A 24,928-nucleotide genomic window follows, 5' to 3' on the forward strand; every position below is an offset into this window, starting at 1 on the left:
AGACTGTAATTTTTACAGTTTTTATACAGCCCTTCCTAACTGCCTCCTGTTTAAGGTGTAGCTTGGGAGGCAGTTTGGTGTAGCGCTTCTTCAGCAGGAGAATGGGTGACCCTGGGTGAGGCATGCCAGAGCTGTCTGCAAGCTTGGGACCTCCACATAGGTACTGCTAGAAGACTGCTGATCCCATAGGATATGTTTAGCTATTAGTCTCTTTCACTGTGGAAATAGTGGGAAATATTTTTGATACTCCTCAGCCAGCTGACAGATGACTTGGGGACAGTTTGATTTTTGGTGTCCAATTATGTAAAAATGCTATGTAGGAACCTTCAGTAAATATTTTGTTGGTGATGACAACTGTGGTATTTATTGTTATTTATAATACATCACTATCTATTGTTCATTCTTACAATGTTTTTAATCCTTTGATTAATATATTTGGCATGTACTTTCCTTGGAAAAAGTTAGAACTTTTTTCCCGATGTGAATATGATGAAAGGCCCATATACAATGTATGCTGAATTTTTACAAGTGTTTAAGATTTTAACAAGTGGCATGGCTGCAGGAGAATGTTATTGCTGAGCATATAAAGAAAGAACATATTCCCAAAGAAAATGGAAAGTATGTAAAAGAATAGACCCAGTCTCTGTGCTTCAGTTTATTTGAGGTGTGAGGCTTACTTATGTTCCTTTTCAAATCAATAGCAAGGCTGTCATTCAGGTGAGTGGGATTTGAAGTAAACCCAAACTCAGTCTGTATTCATTAAAATGTCAGCGCATGTTGATTTACTGTGTGTTTGGGGGATGGAAGGAATAGATTTAATAACTTGGTTTAGGATTTTGCCATCTGCCACATGTAACACCAATGTGCAGTCAGAGAATTACCTCTAAGAAAAATCTCAAAGGAAGAATTGAAATAAGAGCAGATATTTCTCAAAAGAACTAGTAGGAGAAATGCAAAAAAAGCTGATCTTAATTAGAGGAGAGTCAGCAGGAAGAACAGTTCCTACTGTGACAGATACTGGCTATTTTTATTACTTCAGCTGATTTTATTTATTAAAAAAGAGGAAAAAGTTACACTGGATGCTGACCTGAAGCTTAGGCAAGTAGATGGGATTCTGCTAGCTTCTCCCATCCATGAGTAAACCATGGTTTTGTTTTGGCAGATTTTTGTTTTCTTTGACACTTACTGTCTTCGAAGGCAGCTTTCTTCTGTTTGTGCGATATTTGACTGTTAAATGATTCCAACAGCGCAGTGTTAGTAAAGAAGAGCCTCAGGGAACCGAGAGGACTGCACACCATTGACACCCTGGGATTTTGCAAATTTTCTCCCTCCTTTTGAAGTAAAAGTCAAGATTAGGCAGAACTCAAATACTCATTTGTATAGCACCATGTTGTCTTAATCTGTACAGCTTTCTGTACTATGTCGGGTGTATTTGTGGGGAAGAGAATAGGATTTACCTTATTGCATGGTATTCTTTCTAAGAAGACATGGTCTCCAAACTGAAGTCCCAAAAGGCTTCCCTTTTACAGTAACAGTTCTGTGTTAGAGGGTGATATTGAAAGAAACGCTGTTTTATATTCTTATTGTGATAATTAAAATATAACTGTATCCTATGCATTTTAACTATCTTTTAAATACAAATTGGTGCTATATTAATTTATTTTCAGAAGCTATCAAACAAGAAGGAAGTGCTTAATGTTCCAGTGACCAGTAGGTCTAGCTAGGAGTAGGATAGTCTTAAATTCTGTAACTGTAGAGCTATTAAGACGATCTTACAGCTGTTTTTAAACCGAAATTACACAGTACTTTGGAATTGTTTACTTTTGCACAGGAAGTGAGGAATTGGAAAAATACAAAACAATTAAAACGTTTGCAAAAATGAATTACAGGTTTTGTCACTTTGTGGTAAGCATTTATGTGTGTGTGTGTACCTGGCTCCAGCCAGTACTTCTGCTGTCTGATTAGTCTGACTGATTTAATGAAATGGGCTATGACACAGATAGTCTTTCAGAAGGTGGCCTGATGTTGCCAGGTACGGAGTGTGCTGGCCCAAAACCTTCAATGATATGTATGTTCATATCTTCTAGATATAACTAGTTCAGCTGATTTGGGAGCTCAGGCCAAGTTTACCTTATCTAATGTCCTGAGTTCTTGTGCATCAGGCTGAACCATAGTAACTACCTGTATGCACACTCATGGCCCGTCCCAGCCCCTAATGTTTTTGGTAATGCCTTTACAACTCGGGTGACTTGCAATCACTTTTTAACTTCCATTAGTGTAATTTGAGCTTTTGAAGCTTAAATAATGAGTGATTTATAAAGAAAGAGGTTTGGAAAATGAAAATTATAGCACCTCTTGTTGACTGAGGCATCTATTCCCACCCACTTTTGAAGCCCCTTTAGGCTACTTAAATTTTTTTAAAGGAGGTTGGTGTAACTGAGAACATTGTCATTGGATTTAAGATGTTAACTCCTTCAAAAATTGCCCATTTTTTCTTGAATGGCTTGATTCTATTACTTTCATTGTACATGGTATGGTGAGTCAGACGAATGGATCAAAGGAAGATAACAATTTTATCTTGGGTGCTCAGCAGACTTAGAATATAGAATGAAGTTAATTAGGATTAGGAAAGAATATCGGAGTTTGTGAGATCAAAGCTGGGATGGAGTGTTACTGGGCAGATTTTAATAAGATAAGTGGAATATATTTAAACTTCCAAGTGAAATATATATTTAAACTTCCAAGTGGAATCATGTGCACTAAATCAATATGTAAAGAAATGTGTGAGCAGATGGGAAGTGTGTTCCAGAAGGATCACTTGATCCTTTCAGACTTAAGTTAATGGAGCTTGTATTTTGACAAAGAAAGTTGAGAAAGGAAGTAGAAGTGGCTGAGGCAGAGGTTACATAGCCTGGGAGTGAGGAAAGAAGCAAGTCATGCACTTTGTTTTGGGGAGGAAGGTTTAGAGCTGTCTGACACTGGAGCAGCTCCGCAGCCAGTGCCCCCACAGCCAGGTCCTCTCGGGCTCCCCTCCCAATCATTGTCCAAATGCAGTCAGGGCTGGGCTCTTTGTAGTTAGAATTTGTGACGGTGACAAAGTATGTTTCTCCACAGTGGGGGACTGTAGACTTTATTACGCAAGAGCAGCCTTGCCGTTGCTGTTACCTTATCTTTCTTTCACTACCACCTTTAGTAAATAATACATAACTTTTGATTATTTTTTTCCTCTTTTGTTACCAGAGCTACTGCATGCCTACCTTTGTCAGTTTCAGCTGTTGAATATCTAATGTACTCTTTAGCTTGGAAAGTGAGGTTGAGGTCAATGTTTCTTCTATTTCTTAGCTTCACTGCATGTGGGTTTTTTTCTAGATTTTTTTTTAAAGCCTATTTCCTAAGGAAATGAAACTTAAGAGCTGGTACTGCTTTTTCATCCTCCACCCTCTTTTCTGTATCTGCCTGTTTGTCTGTCTGATGAATTTCAGCCAAATTTGGCTGGTTTCAGAGATGCAGAGCTCCAACAAAATCTAAATGTCTAGGTTAAGTTAACAACCAAATTAATTGCCCTAGCTGAGGGAAAGCCCATTCTGTTCCCACACTACTTGCTGCTGAGTATCAAGGTGAGATTCTAGCTTGAGACAATTCCCTGAGAACCCTGGGGGCCCTCTAAGCAATTGAAAATTGATTTTATTTTCTTTTGCTTTCTTCCCATGTAGTGGTTTCTCCTGTCTTTTACTGTTAGGTTCTGCGTTGTCCACTGCTTCCAAAGGCTACCGGGTCTGCATGTGTTCTGTAACACACTTTATAAAATAACCAGCTTTTTCTTCCCCTCAGGTAACTGGAAAAATGCATGCAAACTAATTCTTGTTGGCTCTCTTGTTCTACTGAAGTAGATACCCGCTTCCTACAGAAGGTGCACTTGGGATCAGTTTATAAGACCTTTTGCTCAGTAGTGGACTCAGGCACTTGGCCTCTGCAGGACTAGTAGTTTTCTTGCTCATAGGATTAAATACGAAGACTTCAGCACTGTCTCTGTAGGTGGCCTGACCATTATGCCAGGATAAACTTTGGGTTCTGGGGATTTCAAAAGCTGGAAAGATCCTTTTTCAGAGTTGATTTTTAATTAAGACCTGAGCTTTGGAAACACTATGCCAGAGGTCCGAGAAACCCTTCCTGCAAGCAGTCTTGAATTTATTTTTAAGGAACTGAATAAACATCAGGAAGTAAAATACTTGCCTCAGGATATCTGTAGCTACTTCACCCTTTATCTTGGCTCTGACTTCCCAAACTTTTTCTCTTTTATTTAAAAAAGGAAAGTTTGAGAATACTCTGCCTGTGCTTAGTAGTGGCTCCTGTGCCAGGTACTGCCCACCCTGATGCTGTAATTGCTGAATCCAGTTCCAGCAAATTCATAATTTCCTCTCTGCTTTTTACTGTGGGGCTTTCTAGGTTTTAGCAGGGTCAAAGGTTCAGCCATTTACTCTTGAAACCGTGTGATCACCTTACATACTGTCATATTCTTGAGCAAAAGTGTCCATTCAGTTCTTCATTGTGAAGATGAGAAGTTTAGGTTCTAGCATCACACTCCTTAATTGCTTGTTAAAAACAGTGATACGCCTCCCAGTTTTTAAGTTTCCTTTGGAAATGCTACACTCATGCACAGTAAAATCTGTTCTAGCTATTCAGCTGTAATAGTTTGTAGTTGTTGGGGGAAGAAGATTAAATTCATCCTTGTGCAAGTCTGTGTTTGCAATAATCTCCAACTAAGTTCTGGGTTAGTTGAGCTCGATGGACCTCGTGTAAATGCCTGCATCAATTACTTTGAAATTTTATATAGTTTGTCTATATCCCTCAGAAGTAGGGGTGGGGTTGCCTTTATAGCAAGGTTTTACAGCTTCATGGTGTAATAGGTGTAATTAAAAAAAAAAAAAAGGAAGTTTCCTGCACTCTTCATAGCCAGTCTCTGATCAGTATACAAACATGTTTACAGACATATCTGTACATGTACATTTATACAGACTAGAGTACCTAAATCTTCCATGTTTTTAAAATCAGTTATGCATGTTAAAATGCATGCTTTAAGCACACAACTGGTATTGTGCATTTGAAAACTACTCAGTCACTGCTCTCTCAATGCATGGAGCTCAGCTTGCCAGGGGAGTCTCTGAAGTGATGTCCTCATTGCTTTATTGACCTCTGGGAGAAAAATATAAGCTGACCAGAAGGTAATTAACTTTGGAAGTAATTTAGGGGTACCAAAATGATGGGTCTCAAAAACTGCTTTCTTAAGGCTTTTCTTGCTGGGCAGCTGCTGACCACTTCAGTAGTGGAGTCAGCTTTAAGAGCTAAATGGCAGAAGTCTTCCTGATTTTGATGGTGTGTTGTCTCATAGTTAAGACCCTTTGGAACCACAAATATTCAGCAAGCTTTCTGTGTGCATAAATCTGTACTTGCACACATACCACAGGCACCAGACATCTTGCCTCCCTGGAAGATAAAATTATTTTTGTGTGTGTGAAGTATCTGTCATACATTGATAGACAGAAATCAATACAGTTTAGCAATGCTAAAACAATAATAAGTGGTTATTCTGAAATATGTGTAGTTTTAAGTCTCAATGGCCAAGAAGGTTTGCTACATAGCAAGGAATTTAGTTTGTCTTTGTTACGCTAAACTGTTGGAGTGGTTTTGCAGCTCATGTGAGGATTAGGTTCCTCTACAGTTTTCCTGTTGTGAGGCAGCTAGCTTGTGTTCCTTTTTTCAGCATCTGTGAGCCTAACTACACTAGATTACAGAATGCTTGTTCTCTTCTGAACATCGGTCACCTTGAAAAGAGCGCACGTCAGCTTCGCTTGAGTCTGCCTGCCACTGCGGGGTGACTGGAGTGTGCCCTTGGTATTATTTTGTTGTTGAGCCAATGACTGTTGTAAGGTCAACGCAATGCTTCTAAAAAGACTTATCTTGCAGAAGCAGTTCAGAAATCTGAAAGAATACATTTCAGGTGTATGTCATATTTGAGAGGAAAACTCAATTTATGTAATCCTTGGCTTCATAGGTAAAATCTTGGTCTTGCCGAAGCAAGCAGATCACCCTTTGACTTCTGCTGGTAGCATATGGGGTGGTTTTATGCTTAGGCTTGTCATACCATAGCTTCCCTAAGTATTGCACCTTGTTTCCCTACAGATGTGCACTGGTAACTACATATTTGTTCCTTATATGATAACTCCACATAACAAGGTGTACTGCTGTGACAGCAGTTTTATGAAGGGACTAACAGAACTGATGCAGCCCAGTTTTGAGTCGCTGCTTGGGCCTATATGCTTACCTCTGGTGGATCGATTTATTCAGCTCTTGAAGGTGGCACAGGCCAGTTCAAGGTGAGTTGTCTTTTTGTACCCCTGTGTAAAATCCATATATTCCTGCTAGCAATATAAATGCCAGGCTCTTGCTTCAGGGTGATGTGATGTTTTTCCTTCTGTTGAGACAAATGGATAATTAATAATTTAGCTTGACCAAATCTCTCCATTAACACTGCATTACCAATAAATGTTCCACATACACATTGTGGGAGAGCTGCAGGGCCAGAAAAACAAGTGCAAGGGACCTGTCCCAGATTGCTGATGTGATGCTGTTCCCCTCCAGCCAGTATTTTAGGGAATCCATTCTGAACGACATCAGGAAGGCTCGTACCCTCTACACGGGCAAGGAGCTTGCTGCAGAGCTGGCAAGGATTCGACAGCGGGTGGATAATGTCGAAGTTTTGTCTGCTGACATTGTGATAAACTTGCTGCTGTCCTACAGAGACATCCAGGTATGACTCCTATGCTCTAAGATCATCTAAAACGTAGTGAATTAATGACGTTCTCAGTGAAAATTTTGGTGTATATTGCACAGATTTTCTAACTAACTATATGAATAATGCACACTAGTAAAAATCTTCTGCAGTATCATCACTGATGCTTTTTACTTTATTTTGTAGTTACACTGTATATAGCATGCCTTTACGTAGCAGAAAAGTGGTGTTATTTTGTAACAGCACCTAAAAAGTACACAACATAAAATAACTCTTTGCCATCACAGCATTACTCTGTGATGGACAGCGCATAGTGTGTCCTACTTAAAGGCTATGTTAGCATTCTGCTATTGATATGTATATGTATTCTTTGTCACCATGCTTGTGACATTTCTCATGGAAACATAACATGTTCATATGCATTTCAGCTTCCCGAATGGTGCTAGTAATCACTTACTTTGTTATACCTAATTTCAACTGTTTCTTCTTAAATATTTTGGAGTGGTTTGTTTTTCAATTTTATTTTGTTTTTTAAATATCAGTGAATAAGCTACTTTGAAAACTGTGGTATTGAAAGATTCTTTTACTTTGTTTTTGTGGCTCATGCCTACTTCAGAGTTTTGGGATGCCTTAATTCAGATGCAATTAGCATTATAATGTCTGTACAATATGAACTCTGATATGTGTTCAGCCCCTGAAGCTAATTTTAATCATGAAACAGATGTACTAAAATTTTCACAGGTCCAAATTGAAGCAGTACAAGAGACCAATTTGTGTCTTTCTCTGCTAAGTACTGTGCCTATTCACATTTCTGATGAGTGCCAGGCTATTTACAGTTTGAGACTGAAGAAACTGAAACTTAAAATAAACTGAAAATACTTTTTAGTATGAAATAAGAGGTGCTTAGGCCAAAGAGGACTTTATATAGGCATACCTCAGTACAGCCACTTAAAACTTCATTATTCCTTTCTTTTGGAAGGATTATGATTCCATTGTGAAACTGGTGAAAACTTTAGAAAAACTGCCTACTTTTGACTTGGCTTCCCACCACCATGTGAGGCTTCATTATGCATTTGCACTGAACAGGTAAGAATCCACCCTTCCTTGTGCTGTTGAATAGTAAATCAGAACTGCAAACTTCACAGAGGGTTGGTAATCTGGGGTGAAGTTCCCTACTGGAATCTTCATATGCAGGTCTGGGGTTGTCACTGCAGCAACTTCGGGGACTCTGAGCTTTGTGATCAACCCTGGCTTTTTTTCTCTCGTATTGTCAAATTCTGTTCCTTTTCCTTTAGCAGGAGTGTTTGATTTGTTTTTCCTTAGGTTTGCATCATTTTTCCATTCAGTACCTAAATCGGCAAATAAATACCTAGCAGTACTTTACCTCTGTAAAATACACTTCTAATATTGCTATGTAAGTGGCAGTGCTGCAGCATTTCTGATAACTTAGGCATCATCCCATCCAGGTCTGAGTTCTTGTAGCGTCAGGAGGCAGGAGGAGAACTTCCAGGAAATGTTTGTCAGAAGATTTTATTATAATAATAAGTTAACATATTCTCTCATAGCATGCACGAAATGTGCCACATGGAGCAACACGCACTACTTTCATCAATTAAATGAGAGCCAAGCCTAGATTTTTCTTCTAGGATACTAGCAATTGGGCAAGGCACTGAAAGGGGAGTTTTTCAGAGGAAATTAGAGGTTTTCTGCTCCCTCACTGTTACCACGATGAACATTTTTCTATTGACATTTAGAGGAGTAGACCAGGTTTCAGCAGGCATTGAAATTCTCAAATGAAGGAAATATCTACAGATCTTTCTGCTTCTCACAGATTTGAGTATTGTAATTCAGGTTTGCTGACGATGCTCGAAACTGCCTATCATGTCAAAGTGATGTCAAAATATGTCACAAGTAACTGGCTGAAAAAATAAACTTGTTTTTGAAAGAAAAAAACCCCAACAAAACAAGAATGAAACCCCCAGCTATCAGGCATTGTTCTGTCTGAATAAAATGTCTAGATACTTTCTTGTTCCTTTATACCAGGTATATGAAGGTTAAAAATATTGTGCCTTTTTCCTTCCTCCTTTGCCGTAAATGTGTGGGCTTTGCAGATTAAATAATGCAGCATGGATGTGCTACTTCTACATAGCCTTCACAAAGGTCACTTGAAGGTTTAACAAGTGATAATTTTCTAGAACAAGGTCACCTTTGAAAGCAGGACTTGACTAGTTCACTGGCGCACTAAAATCCTGCAAAACTGCAGTACCATCTTTTCAGGCAGATCCCTGTACTTCATGGGTTCTGTTGGCACTTCTTGCAGACTGAAAGGTCTGTCTTCACAGCTGTGACTGTAAGATGTAGCCTTTGAAGGTGTCTGTCATACAAAAGGTCTACACAGTACCTCTGAAGGAGTTCACATCAGATTTGCCTCTCGCTTCTTTCTCCAGATTGTACATTCAACTGGAATCCATGACAGCCATGAAAATGTTCATGCTTTGGTGTATGTCAAGAAGGAGTTGCTTGGGCTGGCTGTAGCTTTCTCTTATTGGGAATACAGAGGATATTTCCTGAGCTAAGGCAGGTCCGGATCTGCACATCCGAATGTTTGCTATGGAAGAAGCCATCTCTCTTGCTTCTAATCCAGGTCATTAGTACGGAAGCATGGAGCAGCTCAATTAGTCAGGATTAGTCTGACCTAAATCAAGAAAGTGTGTGAGGGCACTGATGGAAGAGTAAGCAGAAAGAAAAGTAGGGACGTCTGTCTCTGGAGACCACTGAAGCGTAAATGGCTGATATTACAGAACACTGTTGTGCCTTACTGGTTTTGTTCTCATTAGGTTCAGCTAGCTATTGGTTTGATCTGGATTAGTGATAGTCAAAACAAGATGTGGAAGTGTTATCCACCCAAAAGTCCATTCTGAAAATTGCCCTTCTCTAATGGAGGTCAGCCAAAAAAAACCATAAAGAAGCTGCCTTGTTGTTTTACTTTGAGTGGTCAGTATGAGAAAACAACAGGAAGCCAACCTTCATCAGCCGGGCAAGTGATCACTTGGCAGGGGAACTTAAATAACGCAGATGTGAAGGAGTCTTGCTCGGCCAGGAGCACTGGGTTTTTCTGCCTGGGGCCTGGGATTGGGAGCACTTATCCATCTCAAATGAGTACACCAGGCTTGCTGTGCCGCTCTAGAAGTACTTGGGGAGCCTCCTGCAGCATTGTAGTCTGAGGGAACTTTCCCTAATCTGTTAGAAATTGACTGGTCTGAAGGTTGGGAAGAGACAGCAATGGGTTTCATTTATCTTTCTCATCAGGGTGAGACATCAGTAGAGGTTGGCCCAGCATGTAGACTTGCACACTGGTTTTTTTTTGCTCAGGGGAGCAGTTTATACTGTCTACTCAAACAAGTGCTTTTGCTCTGTTTTCATAATTATTTTTGTTATGTTGTAAGTACTCATTTGTCCTCTGTTACCCATTCTGCTTTGATTTAAACCTTTTCTTCCACATCACTCCCTTCTGGAGCTACGTACGTGAGCCCAGAGCTCATGAGTTTAGGTATCACTTCAAGTACACATGCTCTGATCTCTCAGGTTTGACATTGATACTGCCTGTACAGACGTATCAAAATGTTGATACGTTCTTGTAGAGGAGGAAGAAAAAAATCTGTTACTGAACATCTGATCAAGTAGTATCTCCTTTAAGGTGGTTGTGGGTTTTGATGTTGGTTTTTTTTCTCTCTGAGGTAACTTTGTCTTGCAGGCTTCTTCAATGCCCCCAGTTCAAGTTGTAGCCACTCAAATATTACATGCAATTTCTCCAAAAGAATACAGTATCTCCCTAAACCACCAAAGAATTTTTTTTTTTGCTGAGTGTGGGGTAATTTGCTTATTCAGTACACAAATACGTAAAAAATTCTGAACTCTTGATACTGAATGATATATGTATCCAAACTGAGTCACCAGGAAATGTCTAATGCTTGCAATTAATGTGGTTTATTCATCTGAAGTACTTTTGTTAATATTGCCTTATTAGCTTCACTTCTTAACCTTCCTCATCATAGGAATTCAATCAAGTTTATGCTTTTTGATTTTTTGCTTCACGTTCAAAATGTAAAAAAAAAAAATAAATCACAAACCCAAGATGGAATCTTCTTTAAAGCATGATTTTCTCTGGAAGAAATATTAAGATATGAAAGCAAGGTTCATCTTTCTGTTTTGTAAGAAAGTAACACATGACCTTTTAAAGAATTGCTCTTGAGGCTCTTGTTGCTGTTGACAGTGCTTCGCCTCTACCTGATGCTTCATGAGAGTGAGATGATGTGTTTGGGTGCTTTTTTAAAGGTGTCCCATGATATTAAGGAAAAAAACCAAAAAGGGAAGGGAGAGGGGGAAGTGTGTGTCTAGAAGCACATTTTACATGGATGAAGTCATATGTATTCAAACATGGCCATGTAAAAAGTATTTCTTGTTAACTTTATTGGGTTTTTAATCAAAATATTTATGTTTTAATAGGCGAAATCTGCCTGGAGACAGACAGAAAGCTCTAGAAATTATGATTCCCCTAGTAGAACAGGAAGACCAAGTAGCTTCAGATATGTACTGCCTGGTTGGTCGAATTTACAAGGACATGTTTTTGGAATCGGGGTTCACAGATACAGAAAGCAGGGACAAAGGGACGTTCTGGTGAGTACTGTTTTCTTGGCTGATGTCCTTTTTTTAGCTTTGGGAAAATAGTCCTTAAACAAGAATATATTTCAACTGTTTTTCTTTCCAAATATTTGGCATTCTTAAGGGAAACTGAATTTTCTAATCTTCTTTGCTTATTTGTTAAGAATGAGAGATTTACATTGTTCACAGATCTGGTTCCACAAAGTTCTTGAAGTGGCTCAGAGACTTGGAAACTTTGGTAGCTCTCATCAGAGTGTATTTTCTTCCTTTTTCCCAAATGGGAAGTCTGTTTATTATTCTTAGGAATTATATTTTTCTTAGGAATCTGGGCTAGACAATAATCAGCTGTGAATCAATTGGTATATCTGCAATCTGATAGATATTATCTAGCTAGGCTTAAAGGTGCTGATGTTTAACTCTGCACTGATGCTTAGAATGTGGGGGGTTTGGGGTTTTTTGGGGGGGGTTCCATGCTCACAAGCAATATGACTGTTTCAAACTCATGCTGGCATCATCACCATATAGTATATGCATATTACAGTGGACTACGGTACCATTGGTAGTCAAAGAAGCACACAATAGGCTAAACAAACTCTTATGTTAATTTTAGAGGCAAGTATAGGGGGTTTTTTTGCTTTTAAAGTGCACTAAAATTTCATCATGTGGAACAGGTTAAAAAATGGAGGCACTGGACACCATCCTATGCTTCTGTCAGGATGAGCAGCTTTTCTCCAGTATGATCCAGATGAGGATACAGACAAATTGTGTTTATGTATCCTACACATCATGTCCTGATTCTGGTCTTGTGCTCATCAGCTGCTTGTTTTCTTCTCCCTTCATCATTTATCACTTGTTTTCAGTAAACTTCAGATTATAACTGTCTTTGGTAAAAGATAAGATAAAATTGTTTACCATTTATGGCCTCCAAATACAAATACAGTTTATAATTGCTGGTCATGCTTTACTGTTTTGCAGTGCTTACTGGATTTTTTTAAAGATGTTGAAATAACATGAATGCAGCATATTGTCACCCCACCCCACCCCCCTTCATATTTTTGGATTACAGAAAATATTTATTTTCCCTAAGGCAAAGCCCATGACAAACTTTCAAGTTTCTGTTTTGAAAGAAATATTTTGCTGATGTCATTAACTAATATAAAAAGAAAACTAGTTCTGTGTACAAATACTAGGCATTATCACAGGCTCAATAGAACAAATAGAAATTACTTTTGCTGTTGTGCATCTTGCTTTCTCCTCATTCATATTGCCTTATGAACAGATAAACTTTGAGGCTTTCAAATGTAATTGAACTAAGAACAATCATATATATAATAGTGGTAATTACTTCTAGGATATTTCATGTAGCCATTTTAACACACATAATAGATGCATCTTAGCAGTCAAGATATTCATACATTTAATGAGGGGAAGCGATTGCAGTCAGGCATACCAGTTTGGGAAAGAACAGCAGGCTGGCAGCTCCTGCAGCAGGGTAGGATGCTGACGGGCCAGCCCCTAAATAATCCCTGAAGTCTCTGGCAGGTAAAATCCAGCACAGCCTGCTCCATGCGCCAGCTGCTGTCGAAGAAGTTGATCTCTGTTGAGTCAAGCTGGAGTTTGGCCAGAAGCTGTACCAAGTGGGCCAGTTGCTTTTGGTTTGTACTTCATGCTGGATGTTGATTTGAATTCTGGTATAAATCATAGAGCAGGCTTGATGTGGCTGAAGGGTTGACTCATAACTCAGTGGAAGGCTCTTGGGAAGGAGTAGACCTCCTCTAGTTCTGCAGCAGGCCACAACAGGGCAAGATGTGTGCAGGAATGATATCTCTGTCATAGTGTTTTGCAACAAGTGACGTCAAGGTACTTCAGTTTATTTAAAAAAAAAAAAGAGAAAGAAAAAAAAAGAAAAAGGTAGGCATTGTGCTTTCCTGATAATTGAAAAGCAGAATAAAAGACATCTTTCAAATAAATATGAGAGAAAAGATGAAAGATTAATTAACTGTCAGTTTCTTGTTGCATACTGACAGTATAAATCACACTTACCAAAGCTATCAAGTCTTTATTCAAAACTTCTCACTGCTACCTCCCTAATTCAGTGTCTGCACTGCAACGTTTTCCCAAGTGTCAGCTTTCAATTTCTTAATGGCATTTATAATTGCATCAGCTAAGCCAGCTCTACTTTATAGGCAGACTTTTAAACCTTACGGTCTTTCTGCAATACTGCATGGGTTCCTGCAGTGATATTTGGGGCATGACGATGTACAGCATTCGCACCAGTTGAATGTAAATCAGTTTAGTCAACAGATGTGACCTGTGAATTGTTTAAGAAACTGTGAATATTTTTGTTTGTTCAAAATTAATTATTACAGGTTATTTTTATTTTTTGTTTGTAGATTTTTACTCTCCAGGCTATATGGATGTAAGGCAGGGTTAAGAATGTCATCACAGGACTGCACCAAATATAAAATCATGCTTTTGGTTGTAATGATTTAGGAGAGGTAAATAGGGCTACAGAGGTCCAAGATACCCATATTTCATGGTGTGAGTAGCACATAAAGATGGCTAGAAAAATGAATTTCTGCTGTGTGAATATTTGTCCAAGAACTAGAGAAATTTTGATAGTCATGCCAGAAATTAGGCATTTTGGGGCAAAACAAAAAAGTCAAAGTACAGAGTCTCTTCTATTGGAACAAAAATACTTATAGTCAAGGTTTTTTCCTCTTCTGTCAATCTTTCCCCTCTCCTTTTCCTGATATTGCATGAGAATTACAGCATGAAAGAACTCTAGGGCAAAAGAGGGAGTCCAGTTCCCAACATCGCTCTGTCTCCGAACAGATTATTTCAGCCAACCGGTCTGTTCTAGCTATGTGTGCTTAGAATCAATGATAGTGTCATCCTGTTTGGTTGGTGGGTTTTTGTGGGGTTTGTTGTTGTTGTGTGAGGTTTTTTGTTGTCTTTTTTTTTAAATGAGCAAACATTTTTTTAGAATTAGTTGAGTTTTCTTTGCTCATTATGCTTTTTTTTTAGAGGACTAGACTCTTGTCTAATGATCAGATTCTTTGGAGGTGGGCGGCTCCACCCAGTATGGAAAGAATATATATGTAGCAGATTGAAGAGAAGATTGTCTTGCAGTTTTGGAAAGCAGAGCTTATGTTAAAGGATGCACAGTCCTGAATCATTACAGCAGGAAAAACAACAAAGAAATAAATTAAAACCAGCCCATATTTTTGGCTTGGTGGGATCAAAATGCCTTAGTTTTTGCTTACATGTCAAAGCATGGTTTAGAAGCCAAATTCTTAGGGTTGGCATAGATTATTTATCTTTCCTTCTATATATATTAATGTCACAACCTGATTAATATTTTTTTATATTACCCATTTATTTGAATTTTTCTCATTCTTTTAAAAAAGTAACTTAAGCTCCATTGCTCTTACTGTGGCAGAGTTGCGTTGACTGAATCATTTGTGCTCCTTAAATCACACATGATAGTCTTGGTTGCCCCCTCCTTACAGAGGGAGGTGTGTCTGTGTATGTATATATATCTGCAACCAAACATTCTTGTCCTGTAGAACAAGTTTAAAGCACTGTAGATCTGCTGTCTCTGTTGTCACCTCAACTTGAATTGCTAGTGTGAGGATAGCTGTGTTTGTGTGAGCACCATTCGATGACTTTTAAGACAAGATATAGGCTGGGTGAATATCACTGCCATTCCTCTTGCTCACTCACTTCCTCTTGAGAATAAAATCTGGTATAGTCCTTTTTTATGTGAATAGACTCATAAGGACAATGTCAATGAGACACCCAGTAAAGAATAAAATTTGGAGTAGCCGAAATATTGGCTAAATGTGAAGTATGTTTTTGTATCCCTTGCTTGTGTGCTTAGGCATTTTGGTATGTTTGTGTGTTGCTGTAGCAGATCCACAACAGAATCTAAGGTCTCAAGTCAGTGAAAATTCACATATCTAAGAGTAAATTCATGAGGTTATTAATAAATATAACTGTGAAACAGGCCTCTTACAAGCTGATTGTATTACTTGTTTTTCTTTAATCTCAAAGAAAACTGGAAATCTAGTAAGATACTTCACTGGGATGGATGAGTAGGGTCTGTGCTTGTTGTGTAAGGGGAAAGGAAACAGGAGGAGGATGTATAAATAGTGGACTCCTAAAAATAACCACAGAGCATGTGTGGAAAACAGTAAAATATTTTTGCTTCCATGGATTCTTGCTGTGTAAACAGAAGATAAGCACTTGAAGTAACCTAAAAGTGTAATTATGTCCCTATTAGATTGAATTATTTAGAAAGTAAACTTGTATGTTTGTTTTTTCTAGGTTCAAGAAGGCATTTGAGTCAGAGCCAACGTTACAGTCAGGAATTAATTATGCAGTACTCCTCCTGGCAGCTGGACATTGCTTTGATACTTCTTTTGAGCTACGGAAAGTTGGTAATTATAGCTTGCAAATTCACGATGAAATCACATTCTAGTGAAAGTATGACACCACCCACTATATTAGGGGGAAAATCTGGTGGTTTGATAGTGAGCACGTGAATGTTTAAGTGGGTCTCCTGCACCGCCACTGATCCTACCTGGCTGCAGGTGAGCACTGTGATGAAGACCTGCTTCCAGTTTCAGGGTCTTAACTGGTTACCAGAGCTTAATGAAAACTGACAGCCCTTCTTTGCAATGGCATAATTTGTGTGAAACAAGAGCACCTGAAGGGGGAATCCAGTTCCAGTTAGCGTTCCTTAAAACAACTAACCAAACAAAACCCCCTGTAAAACTGCATGGAATATGGACAAAAAGTCCGTCCTAAGAGTGAGGAAAATGTGCTTGACTTGAGCTTGGGGTGGGCTGAGAGAAGTATGTTTCTTTTGTGATGTTTTTGTTGAGGTTTCCTGAATGTCTGTATTCATAGAATCATAGAATCAGAATGTTTTACATTGGGAAGGACCTTTTAAAGATCATCTAGTCCAACAGCCCTGCTGTGGGCCGGGACATCTTTCACGAGATCAGGTTACTCAGCCTGACCTTGAGCACTTCCAGTGATGGGACATTCACAGTTTCCCAGGGCAACCTGGTCCAATTTCTCATCACCCTCGATGTAAAAAAACCATGTCTTGTTTAAGAAAGAATTATTAAGGTGTCCAATTTGTTTGGGATTTTGGTGGATTTGAGGAGAGTGCAAAGTCAAGACTAGTCAGTAATACTTTGGAAGGTATGGGAGAAAGCACTGAACGTTGTAATATGTGGTAACATATCCTTTGCAACTGGCATTCTTCTCCATGAATTCATATAATTCTTGACTTACTGTAAAGTCTTTTTTGTCCTTCTGTCTCCTGAGGAGGTTGTCCATTGGGATGGAAACAATGTTCTTCACAGAACATATCTGCAGTCAGTCACTGTTGTAGTTCAGATGTTAGGTGTGCACTGTATGCCTGGAAGTAAATTTCTAGATAGAGAAGTTTTTTGAGTGTGAAAATCAGAGTGAGATGGATACTTTCAGGTAGATAATAGAAGTGAAACTGAAATTTTCTGGTGTGAATGAAGCTATTGATTTGGATGCGGTAGGCTGCATAGAGTTGCCCCAACTGCTGTGTTTGCACTTCTGTGAGTGCCTGAGATCTTGTTTTTTGGGTCAGATAAATACTTTCATCTCTTGCACTGGAATTTGAAGTCTTGTGCCTTAAGGTCTCCCTTAAGCCTTCATTTCTCAAGGCTGAACAAACCCAGTTCTTTCAGCCTTTCCTCATATGGCAGGCTTCCCAGTCCTTTCGTGATCTTTGTGATCTTCTTCTGCACCCTCTCCAGCCTGTCCACATCTTTTTTTGTATAGTGGCGACCAAAAGTGAACACAGTATTCCAGGTGTGGTCTGACAAGTGCTAAGTAGAGTGGGATAACGACTTCTTTATTTCTGCTGGTGATGCCCTTGTTGAAGCAACCCAGCATCCTGTTGGCTTGCTTTGCTGCCGCAGCAGCTTGCTATGCACTCATATCGAGCTTGTCCACCAGGACCCCCAGGTCCCTTTCCACAGAGCTGCTCCCCAGCCAGGTAGATCCCAGCCTGTGCTGTACTCCTGGATTATGTTTTCACAGGTGCGAGACTTTACCTTTGTCTTTGTACAATGAGGTTTGTCAGCTGGCTTGAGTTGTGCTAGATTCTAAGGATAATTTAGTATTTTCTTTGTCTTGGGCTAACAATGTTTTAAACAAAAAGTAAGCAAAACTGCAGAGGTTGTGTGGGAAATGTCACCTCTTGTTTAGGTGTGCATGTACAAGACCATTTGTTAGTAGTAGTTAGATCTACCTGCCAGTGCTTTCAGTTTGGTGTCCACCCACAGCATTATCTGTAGCACATAGAAATTAGAGGAAGTTTGTCTTCTGATGGGAGATGAGGAGAGAGGTGAGAGCCAGTCTCAGTCCAAGTTATATGGAAATTATATTGATAGGTTGGGAAAGGCTAAGGAAGGATATGGTCCCTAACAGCACTTCAAAGAGTGCATGAGGCTGTAATTGTGTTCTGATTGTGTTGGTAACAATGTAATAACTCCAGTAAAACTAAGTTCAGTATCCAAGAGAATTTTTATCATTCTGCATCAGATCAGAAAATTGGCCTTCTAGAAATTGCTACCTCTATTTGTCAGATAATAGCTCACAACTAAACGATCATGTGAAGCATTAATGAAAATCCTCCTTCTATTTTATGAATAGTATTGCTTTCTTAACTGTACAAACTTGCAGAACTTTGAGACGAAAACTGAAATGCAGTGCTTTGCATTGGCAGTAATAATCTCCGCAGGCTGGGCAGCTTTGACACACAAAGGATCCTGTAATACAAATTGTTCTGTCAATATTTGAGGAGGGAAAGCAGTTTATTTATAAAGCCTTCACAGTAGTATTTAACTGGTAATATCTACTTATTGTATCTTATTTTCTTTGCAAGTTGTGGGGATATTGTTGGCGTTATAAAAACAATGGCTTTTCTGGCATTAACGGTTCCTCTATTTTGGCTCATTTATTTTTAAAGCAAAATATTTTTGAGAAAATATACTGGAATTCAGTTGCTGCTTTTTTTTTTTCTCTTCTTGTGAATGCCAAGTTTATCATGGAAGGAGTTAATGTCTTGGCTTTGCTTGGATTTTCTCATACTCTGAAGAAAACTTCATGTGGTTTTGGTTGATGGTGAAATCAAAATAAACTAGAGAAGGGAAATATATGAAGGGACTAAAAACTCAGAGTGAAATTCATGAAGGTGTTCACTTTGCATAGCTGCATAGAAAGGTTGTTTTTGTTCTCCCACCCCCCCAAAAAACCAAAATCCATTGAAAACAAAACAACCCCCCACCTCTATAAACTAGAGTTACAGTCTTTTGAACCTGCTGCTAATATCTCCACACTGCAACTGCATTTTTCAAACTTGCCTTTCAGGGATAAGTAAATTTGCAGAGGAAGGTCAGCAAACTAGAGTGAGTTTCAGTGCCGAGTATCTCATTTTTCTCAGAAGAATTTGATAAGAGGGTGATGTTGTCTTCTTTAGGGTAATAGGATCTGCTTCATCAAATACTTGGGTAAAATTTCCTGTTCATCCAGGTTACATAACAGTAATGATTCCCAAACTTGGTATCCTTAGATATCATTACTGCTACATGTGCATCTTTTCTTCTGCCACCTTCCTGTAGCACTCCCTTATTCCATGACTTGGGACTCAAAATCCTTGCTGTCACCAGTCTTACCCTGCTAACAAACACTTTGACCCGCCACACTGTAATCCCAGTCCCTCCCTATGTGAGCTGTACTTTTCATCAAACCCACACACGCGGTTTGTACCTTGCTTTGGCTCTGTTCTCACGCCTGGAGCACTGGAGCGCTGGTATGGCTGGGTTCCTGCAGGTGCAATGAAGCATGGTGGAGTATGCAAACGTGTGAACCAGAGAGCAGTGTTGCCGCTGGCTGTGACAAATAACTTGTGATAGTTTGTCAGCAGTCACTGCAACTGTGAGTGCCATTGCTCGGTGCTCAGCAGGGGCCCTCCACACAGCTCAGTTGCTCCCTTTCCCCTTCCTCCCAGCAGAGGTAGACCTGTCTGAAATGATTAATGTATCCCTGTGACACCAGTTCCTTACTTCCCCTGTGATGAGGTCACATTCAAAGCCTGTGGAAGTTAGTGGGTGTCTATCTGCTCTTCTATGCTGCTGTCACATGCATGCAAACGTTTTAGCAGAGCCCTTCAGCCTTTAAGGATATTGTTGAGCAGCGTTACTCCAGGATCCTGGGGAAGATACATTTTTTCCATTTCCTGTGATTTACCATGGTGTATAGATAGCATGTAGGTTTTGATTTCTAGAACCCAACTGAAGTTGAGCACATTTAACACAAATTCCCCCTTCCTATCCTACACCGCCAAGTGTAGGTGTACATCCTCAAGTGGTCTCTTGACAATGTGCTTGTATATGGCACCCTGCCTTAAAGCCTTGCAGAGCTCATATACATGGTCACTGCTGTATGTTGTGGAGTTGATGTTGGTGATGTACATTGCGTCGTGTCTCAAGTAGATCTGAGATGTTTTCTAAAATCTACTGTGTTTTTTTCTCTTCAGGAATAACTAAAAAAAATTCTTTCCCAAGAAGAGAACTAGTAATGTTTTTAGATGATTTAAGTATTATTTTGTTCTGGGTGTTACTCAAGCGTGACAATTTCTTGTTAGCGAGAGAGCACGAAGTGTGAAATATAGATGTGAAATGGGCTATAGACCACTTGAATACCATTTCACATTTTAAAAACATTTATTATGTGATGTTGATGACACAAAAATCTGAACAACATGAGAAAACAAGGTGAATTTTGTAGACTGAAATGCAGCTAATGTAATGATACCCATTTTCTTAAGATCTATTGCTGCTTCCAGTATGAAGTTTGGTCTGCTAGCTACTTAAGGAAGTTAAGGAAAAATAAACATCAACAGTTGCATTGAAATGTCTTGTGAATACTAAGCCTTAATATCAAGGACGACGAAAGGTGATGTGGGAGGGAAACTGTCGTAGTGGAGTAGTGTGGGAAAAGTGAATAAAGGACTATGGTGGTGAAGAGGTTTGTCTTGTAACCTGCAAGTGGTTTTATTTGTGGGGGATGGTGTAGCATCTCTCGTGTTAGCTATAAATATTTAGCAGCTAATATGAACTAAAATTCATCCTGAAGGCCACAGGGAAACTTGTAGTTCTCAGAAAATTTAGCAAGTCAAAATAAAACCTGAGAGTCTCCATAGTCTTTGAGTTGCTGAGGGACTTATGAATATTAATAGATGTCTTTCATTGGGGTAGGACTTGCGGCAATTAAAAGAACATCATTGCTGGAAGAAGCCCAGTGGATCATCTGTTCCTTCTGCATGGGACCTTGTCTATAAAGGTAAGTTTGGGGCTTGGGGCTTGTAAGTCAAAAAAACAAAGCAGAAAAAAACATAATAGGTGCCTTATTCAGCATCTGTTAAGTTTTTACAGCTATGTTGTGTAGCCTAAGGCCCCAATTTACCTTTACAGATGAGGTCCATGCACGAACATAGGTAATCTGACTGTGGCCTTGTCCTGACAGTGATGTCTTAAAGTTCCTTTCTTGAGAGGCCTTTAGGAAGAGGGGGAGGGAAAAAAAAAGTCACCTGCTACCACATAGGGTGTTTGGAAGCATATAACATTAACTGGTAAGTATGTTTTTCATCTTATTTCATTGAAATGGAGAGGCTACAGTAATTTAAGCAATTAATATATTTCAGATCAGGGAAACGGTGATTTTAAAACTGCATTAATACATTCCTGTGACCTGTTATTCTTTTTACTACAGGAGTAAAGATCAGCAGCCTGCTTGGTAAAAAGGGGAGCTTGGAGAAACTGCAGAGCTATTGGGAAGTGGGATCTTTCTTGGGGGCCAGTATGTTGGCTAATGACCATATAAGAGTGATCCAGGCTTCAGAAAAGCTGTTTAAGCTAAAAGCACCAGCATGGTAAGGTGATAAATGAGATCATGTACATTGCTATGTGTTAAGATGTTGGACCCCTTCAGCTTTCACATTCAGCATTGTATTTAGCTGACAGGAGATTGGTTTTGGGATTTTAATAGATTTTGATGTCTGTTTACTGTTTCACTGTACTTTACACAGACAAGGGACTCTCCTCCCCTTTTGCTCTTATTCAGGAATAGATTTTATATGGGTCTTTAATTTGATGTCTGAGAAGGACAGATTCATCATTGGCTCCAGACCCTTCTGAGGGCAAGGGGGAAAGGAGTTGCTTGTAGGCACCACGCTTCAGTGGTTACCTTGCTGAAGAGAAGTTCTGGTGGCTTGTGGGTTTAGTCATAACTGCCTGGAAGTTTGGGGGAATGCAGACAGCTTGGCTAGAGAGGCACGCATATACCTTGGAATACTGTGATGGTTGTGGCACATCCAGCTGTTTTAGGATCTCGAACACGAATGAACTATATGGTGCAAATTGCATCTCGTTGTGACCGAGATGAATGCAGATTAACATCCAGTTAACAGAAAGGTTATAAATCTAGGGTTATAGACTCAACATCTGTTAGGCAAAGGGCAAGAGATGTGTGCTGACAGCAGGCTCTTGGAACCTGTTCTGCTTTGGATATAGACAGCAAGTAAGGATCAGTCACCTACTCATCAAGGGCTGGAATCCTTTTAGCTGGTGAGAAGCAAGACTCCTTTCTGACTAAAAAAGTTGTCACTGCCAATTGAAAGAGTGTGTCCATCACAGCCAATGTATTTTTGTCTTTATAAAGGCTAGAAGGTGCCTCCAAAAGCTGATCAGAGGGGAATATATCTATGTATGCTAAAATATGGAAATGCTAAGTTTCTATATTGATATAATATGGGAAACTTAAAATTAAGAATTTTTTGACCACATATTTTATAAATGCTGTTTACAGTGTATTTATGTGCAAGGTTTCCCAGATTTACTATGTGCATATTTTACTGAGAAGCTGGATAGCATTCTCTGGAAGTCTCCTGGTAGAATTTTCTGGAGTTTTGAATGCCTGGTCGTCAGGATTTTATGTACCAGTGCCTTTGGTGTTTAAGCCTGTGGATTAAACTCTGAAAATGCAGCACACTCATTTGTGCTTCAGGAAGGATTTCTCCTGTGAGCAATTCCCCCCTCAGTCTGTTGCCTGCTGTTCAGCAGAGCCCACTTAGTGCAAAGGGGAGTATGTATGGTGCCTTAAGCTAGACATCCCCATAGCCTAAGGATGATTGGAAAATGCACAGCTATGGAACGGTTTCCAAAAGGCCTCTGAGTTTACATTATACCTTCTTGTCATACCTGGAAACAGTTTCCACGAATAGCCTAATTGCGATGAGGCGGTAGCTGTGATAAATCCTCTTTAAGCATGTTTATATTACTGTAGTATTAATAAAAATTGCATAAGATTATGTTTACAACTTTTCTTCAGAAATGCCAAAAGAAGGCAGTGTTATGAGGAGCCCCATAAATCAACCACAGAAAGCAGAACAGCAGAGAGGGATGAGCTGCATTTAGGGGAGACATTCAGCACTGCTGTTACCCTTCCCCAGCAATGCCAAAAGGCTGCTTAGCGTAGCTGTTGCCATCTTTATAGGATAATCATTTCCAGAAATATTGTGTTTTAGAAATCAGTGTTAAACAGCTGCCAATGGAGGTACAATGCAGAAGGCAGAACAGTGTAGAAAGATAAACTAGAGGACTTTATCACCTGAGTTTTTATCTGATGTTGGTCACTACTGAAATAAGTTTCACATGGGCTCAGTTTGGTCCATAGGTAGAGGGTTTCACTATTTCATGAAGCTTTTGTGGTTTAGGATAGGAAACAGTATATGGGATCAGGAATATATGCAGGGAGGAGTATCCTGGAACTCATTTGTATTTCAGGTTACTAATATAGCAGATATATTTCCAGTGCTAAATGGGAAATTGCTAGATTAAAAGCAATCCTAGAGAACCAAAATCTTACCAGCTGCCTTGGTGTTGCCATGGTGGGTGCTTCAGTTGTGATTAAAGGTAGAGACAACATTATTTACAAATTGTATTAAATTTACCGTGTATGCTTGGATTATCACAGGTACCTGAAGTCTATTGTAGAGACTATTTTGATATATCAGCATTTTAAGAAACTAACTCCAGAACAACACACAGCCAAACAGGAACTTGTGGACTTCTGGATGGACTTCCTTGTTGAAGCCACAAAGACAGATGTGTCTGTAGTTCGATTTCCAGTAAGTGCTGGTTTTATTGTTTTTCTGCTGTTTTTTAAAAAAATAAATTATGACATGAAAGAAATAAATACAAACCACTGCTTGCTTCTAGATTGCCAGGTAATAAATTGCTTGTCCAGAAGGAATGTATTTGGCCTGCATATTAGATTGTAGCCATGTGGAATTAATTAAAACCAATGGGGTTTCACAGTGTGTTCCATAAGAAAGTAATGAGGTAAAAAGTCAAGACAGAACTCTGCTATTTAGTGTTTGCTACCGATGCAAACCTTTGCAGTGTATTCCAGGTGATACTACATTAACTATATTATGTTTTGAAGCAAAGATACTTAATTTCAGTCTCTTTCTAGCTCAGCAGGCTTTGCATAACCTACTGCTGTGCTGTGTTAAAGGTTAAAAACCAGCCCAAGCAGTCAGAAATCTATTGTTCCAGGAACTAGACCGCGTATTTCAACAACATTGCACTATAAACATGTGTATATATATCTATACACACTTTTCTGATTTCTTCCACAAACATTTTGCTAAAAGTTTTTATTGGGTGTTGCACAGTGCCCTGAAAGTATACTGTGAAAAGATCTTTATTCCCTGTACGTACTAATGATACATGTATGGGAAGTAACGTCTTGGGTATTCCTTTTAGCTAACCAGTAGCAAATACAGCTTTTTGTTTTAAATAGTGGTTCTGTTGCCTCCTAGATACTCAGAAGTGCATAATGATTATTTCGTACAGTTCTTTTGGTTTCTGCCTGTAGATGGGATAATAAACCATAAGGAGGATTCCAGTCTTGAACAGCAACAGCTTGAGGCAGTAAAGTGGAAGCAACATGAGACTCTAGGGAGTCTGGTTCTCCTTCTCCAGCGAGAATGAGCATAAAGTTTTGCAGGGAAGCAAAAAATATTTTGAATCCTTCGGTTTTTGTAAAAGGCAAGGGCTCTGTTCTTTTTAGATTTTTGATGATGAAGTGATGCAATTAGAGACAAAATAGGCTCTGACGTATAAAACTGAATCAAATGGTTTGGATTTTTATTAATATTAAGAGACAAACCGAAACTGATCATGGCAATAGCATGAGCCAAAGCATAAACCCAGTGACCACATAATTCGATTGTGTTGTACAGGAAACTATTCTGGTGTTGCAGACAGATACAAAAGTTCTATTTGTGCCTGTTTAGAGAGAAAATCACACTATTCAACAAGTTACCAAAACGAAACCTAGTAACCTTTTTTCCCT

At 39.2% G+C, this 24,928-nt stretch overlaps 1 protein-coding gene across 1 annotated transcript in view; it reads left to right on the forward strand.

The window, feature by feature from the left end:
* Window positions 1–24,928, forward strand: part of MAP3K5 (mitogen-activated protein kinase kinase kinase 5) — a 107,306-nt gene that overhangs the window by 39,027 nt on the left and 43,351 nt on the right. Inside the window, exons 4-10 of the mRNA XM_080390104.1 lie at window positions 6,181–6,374; window positions 6,640–6,808; window positions 7,770–7,876; window positions 11,297–11,467; window positions 15,782–15,894; window positions 21,281–21,440; window positions 23,543–23,696. Coding sequence (XP_080246230.1) covers window positions 6,181–6,374; window positions 6,640–6,808; window positions 7,770–7,876; window positions 11,297–11,467; window positions 15,782–15,894; window positions 21,281–21,440; window positions 23,543–23,696 — 1,068 coding nt within the window. The remainder of the gene's footprint in view (window positions 1–6,180; window positions 6,375–6,639; window positions 6,809–7,769; window positions 7,877–11,296; window positions 11,468–15,781; window positions 15,895–21,280; window positions 21,441–23,542; window positions 23,697–24,928) is intronic.

This window comes from Falco punctatus (genome assembly GCF_963210335.1).
Source record: "Falco punctatus genome assembly, chromosome: 5".
NCBI classification, from domain to species: Eukaryota; Metazoa; Chordata; class Aves; order Falconiformes; family Falconidae; genus Falco; species Falco punctatus.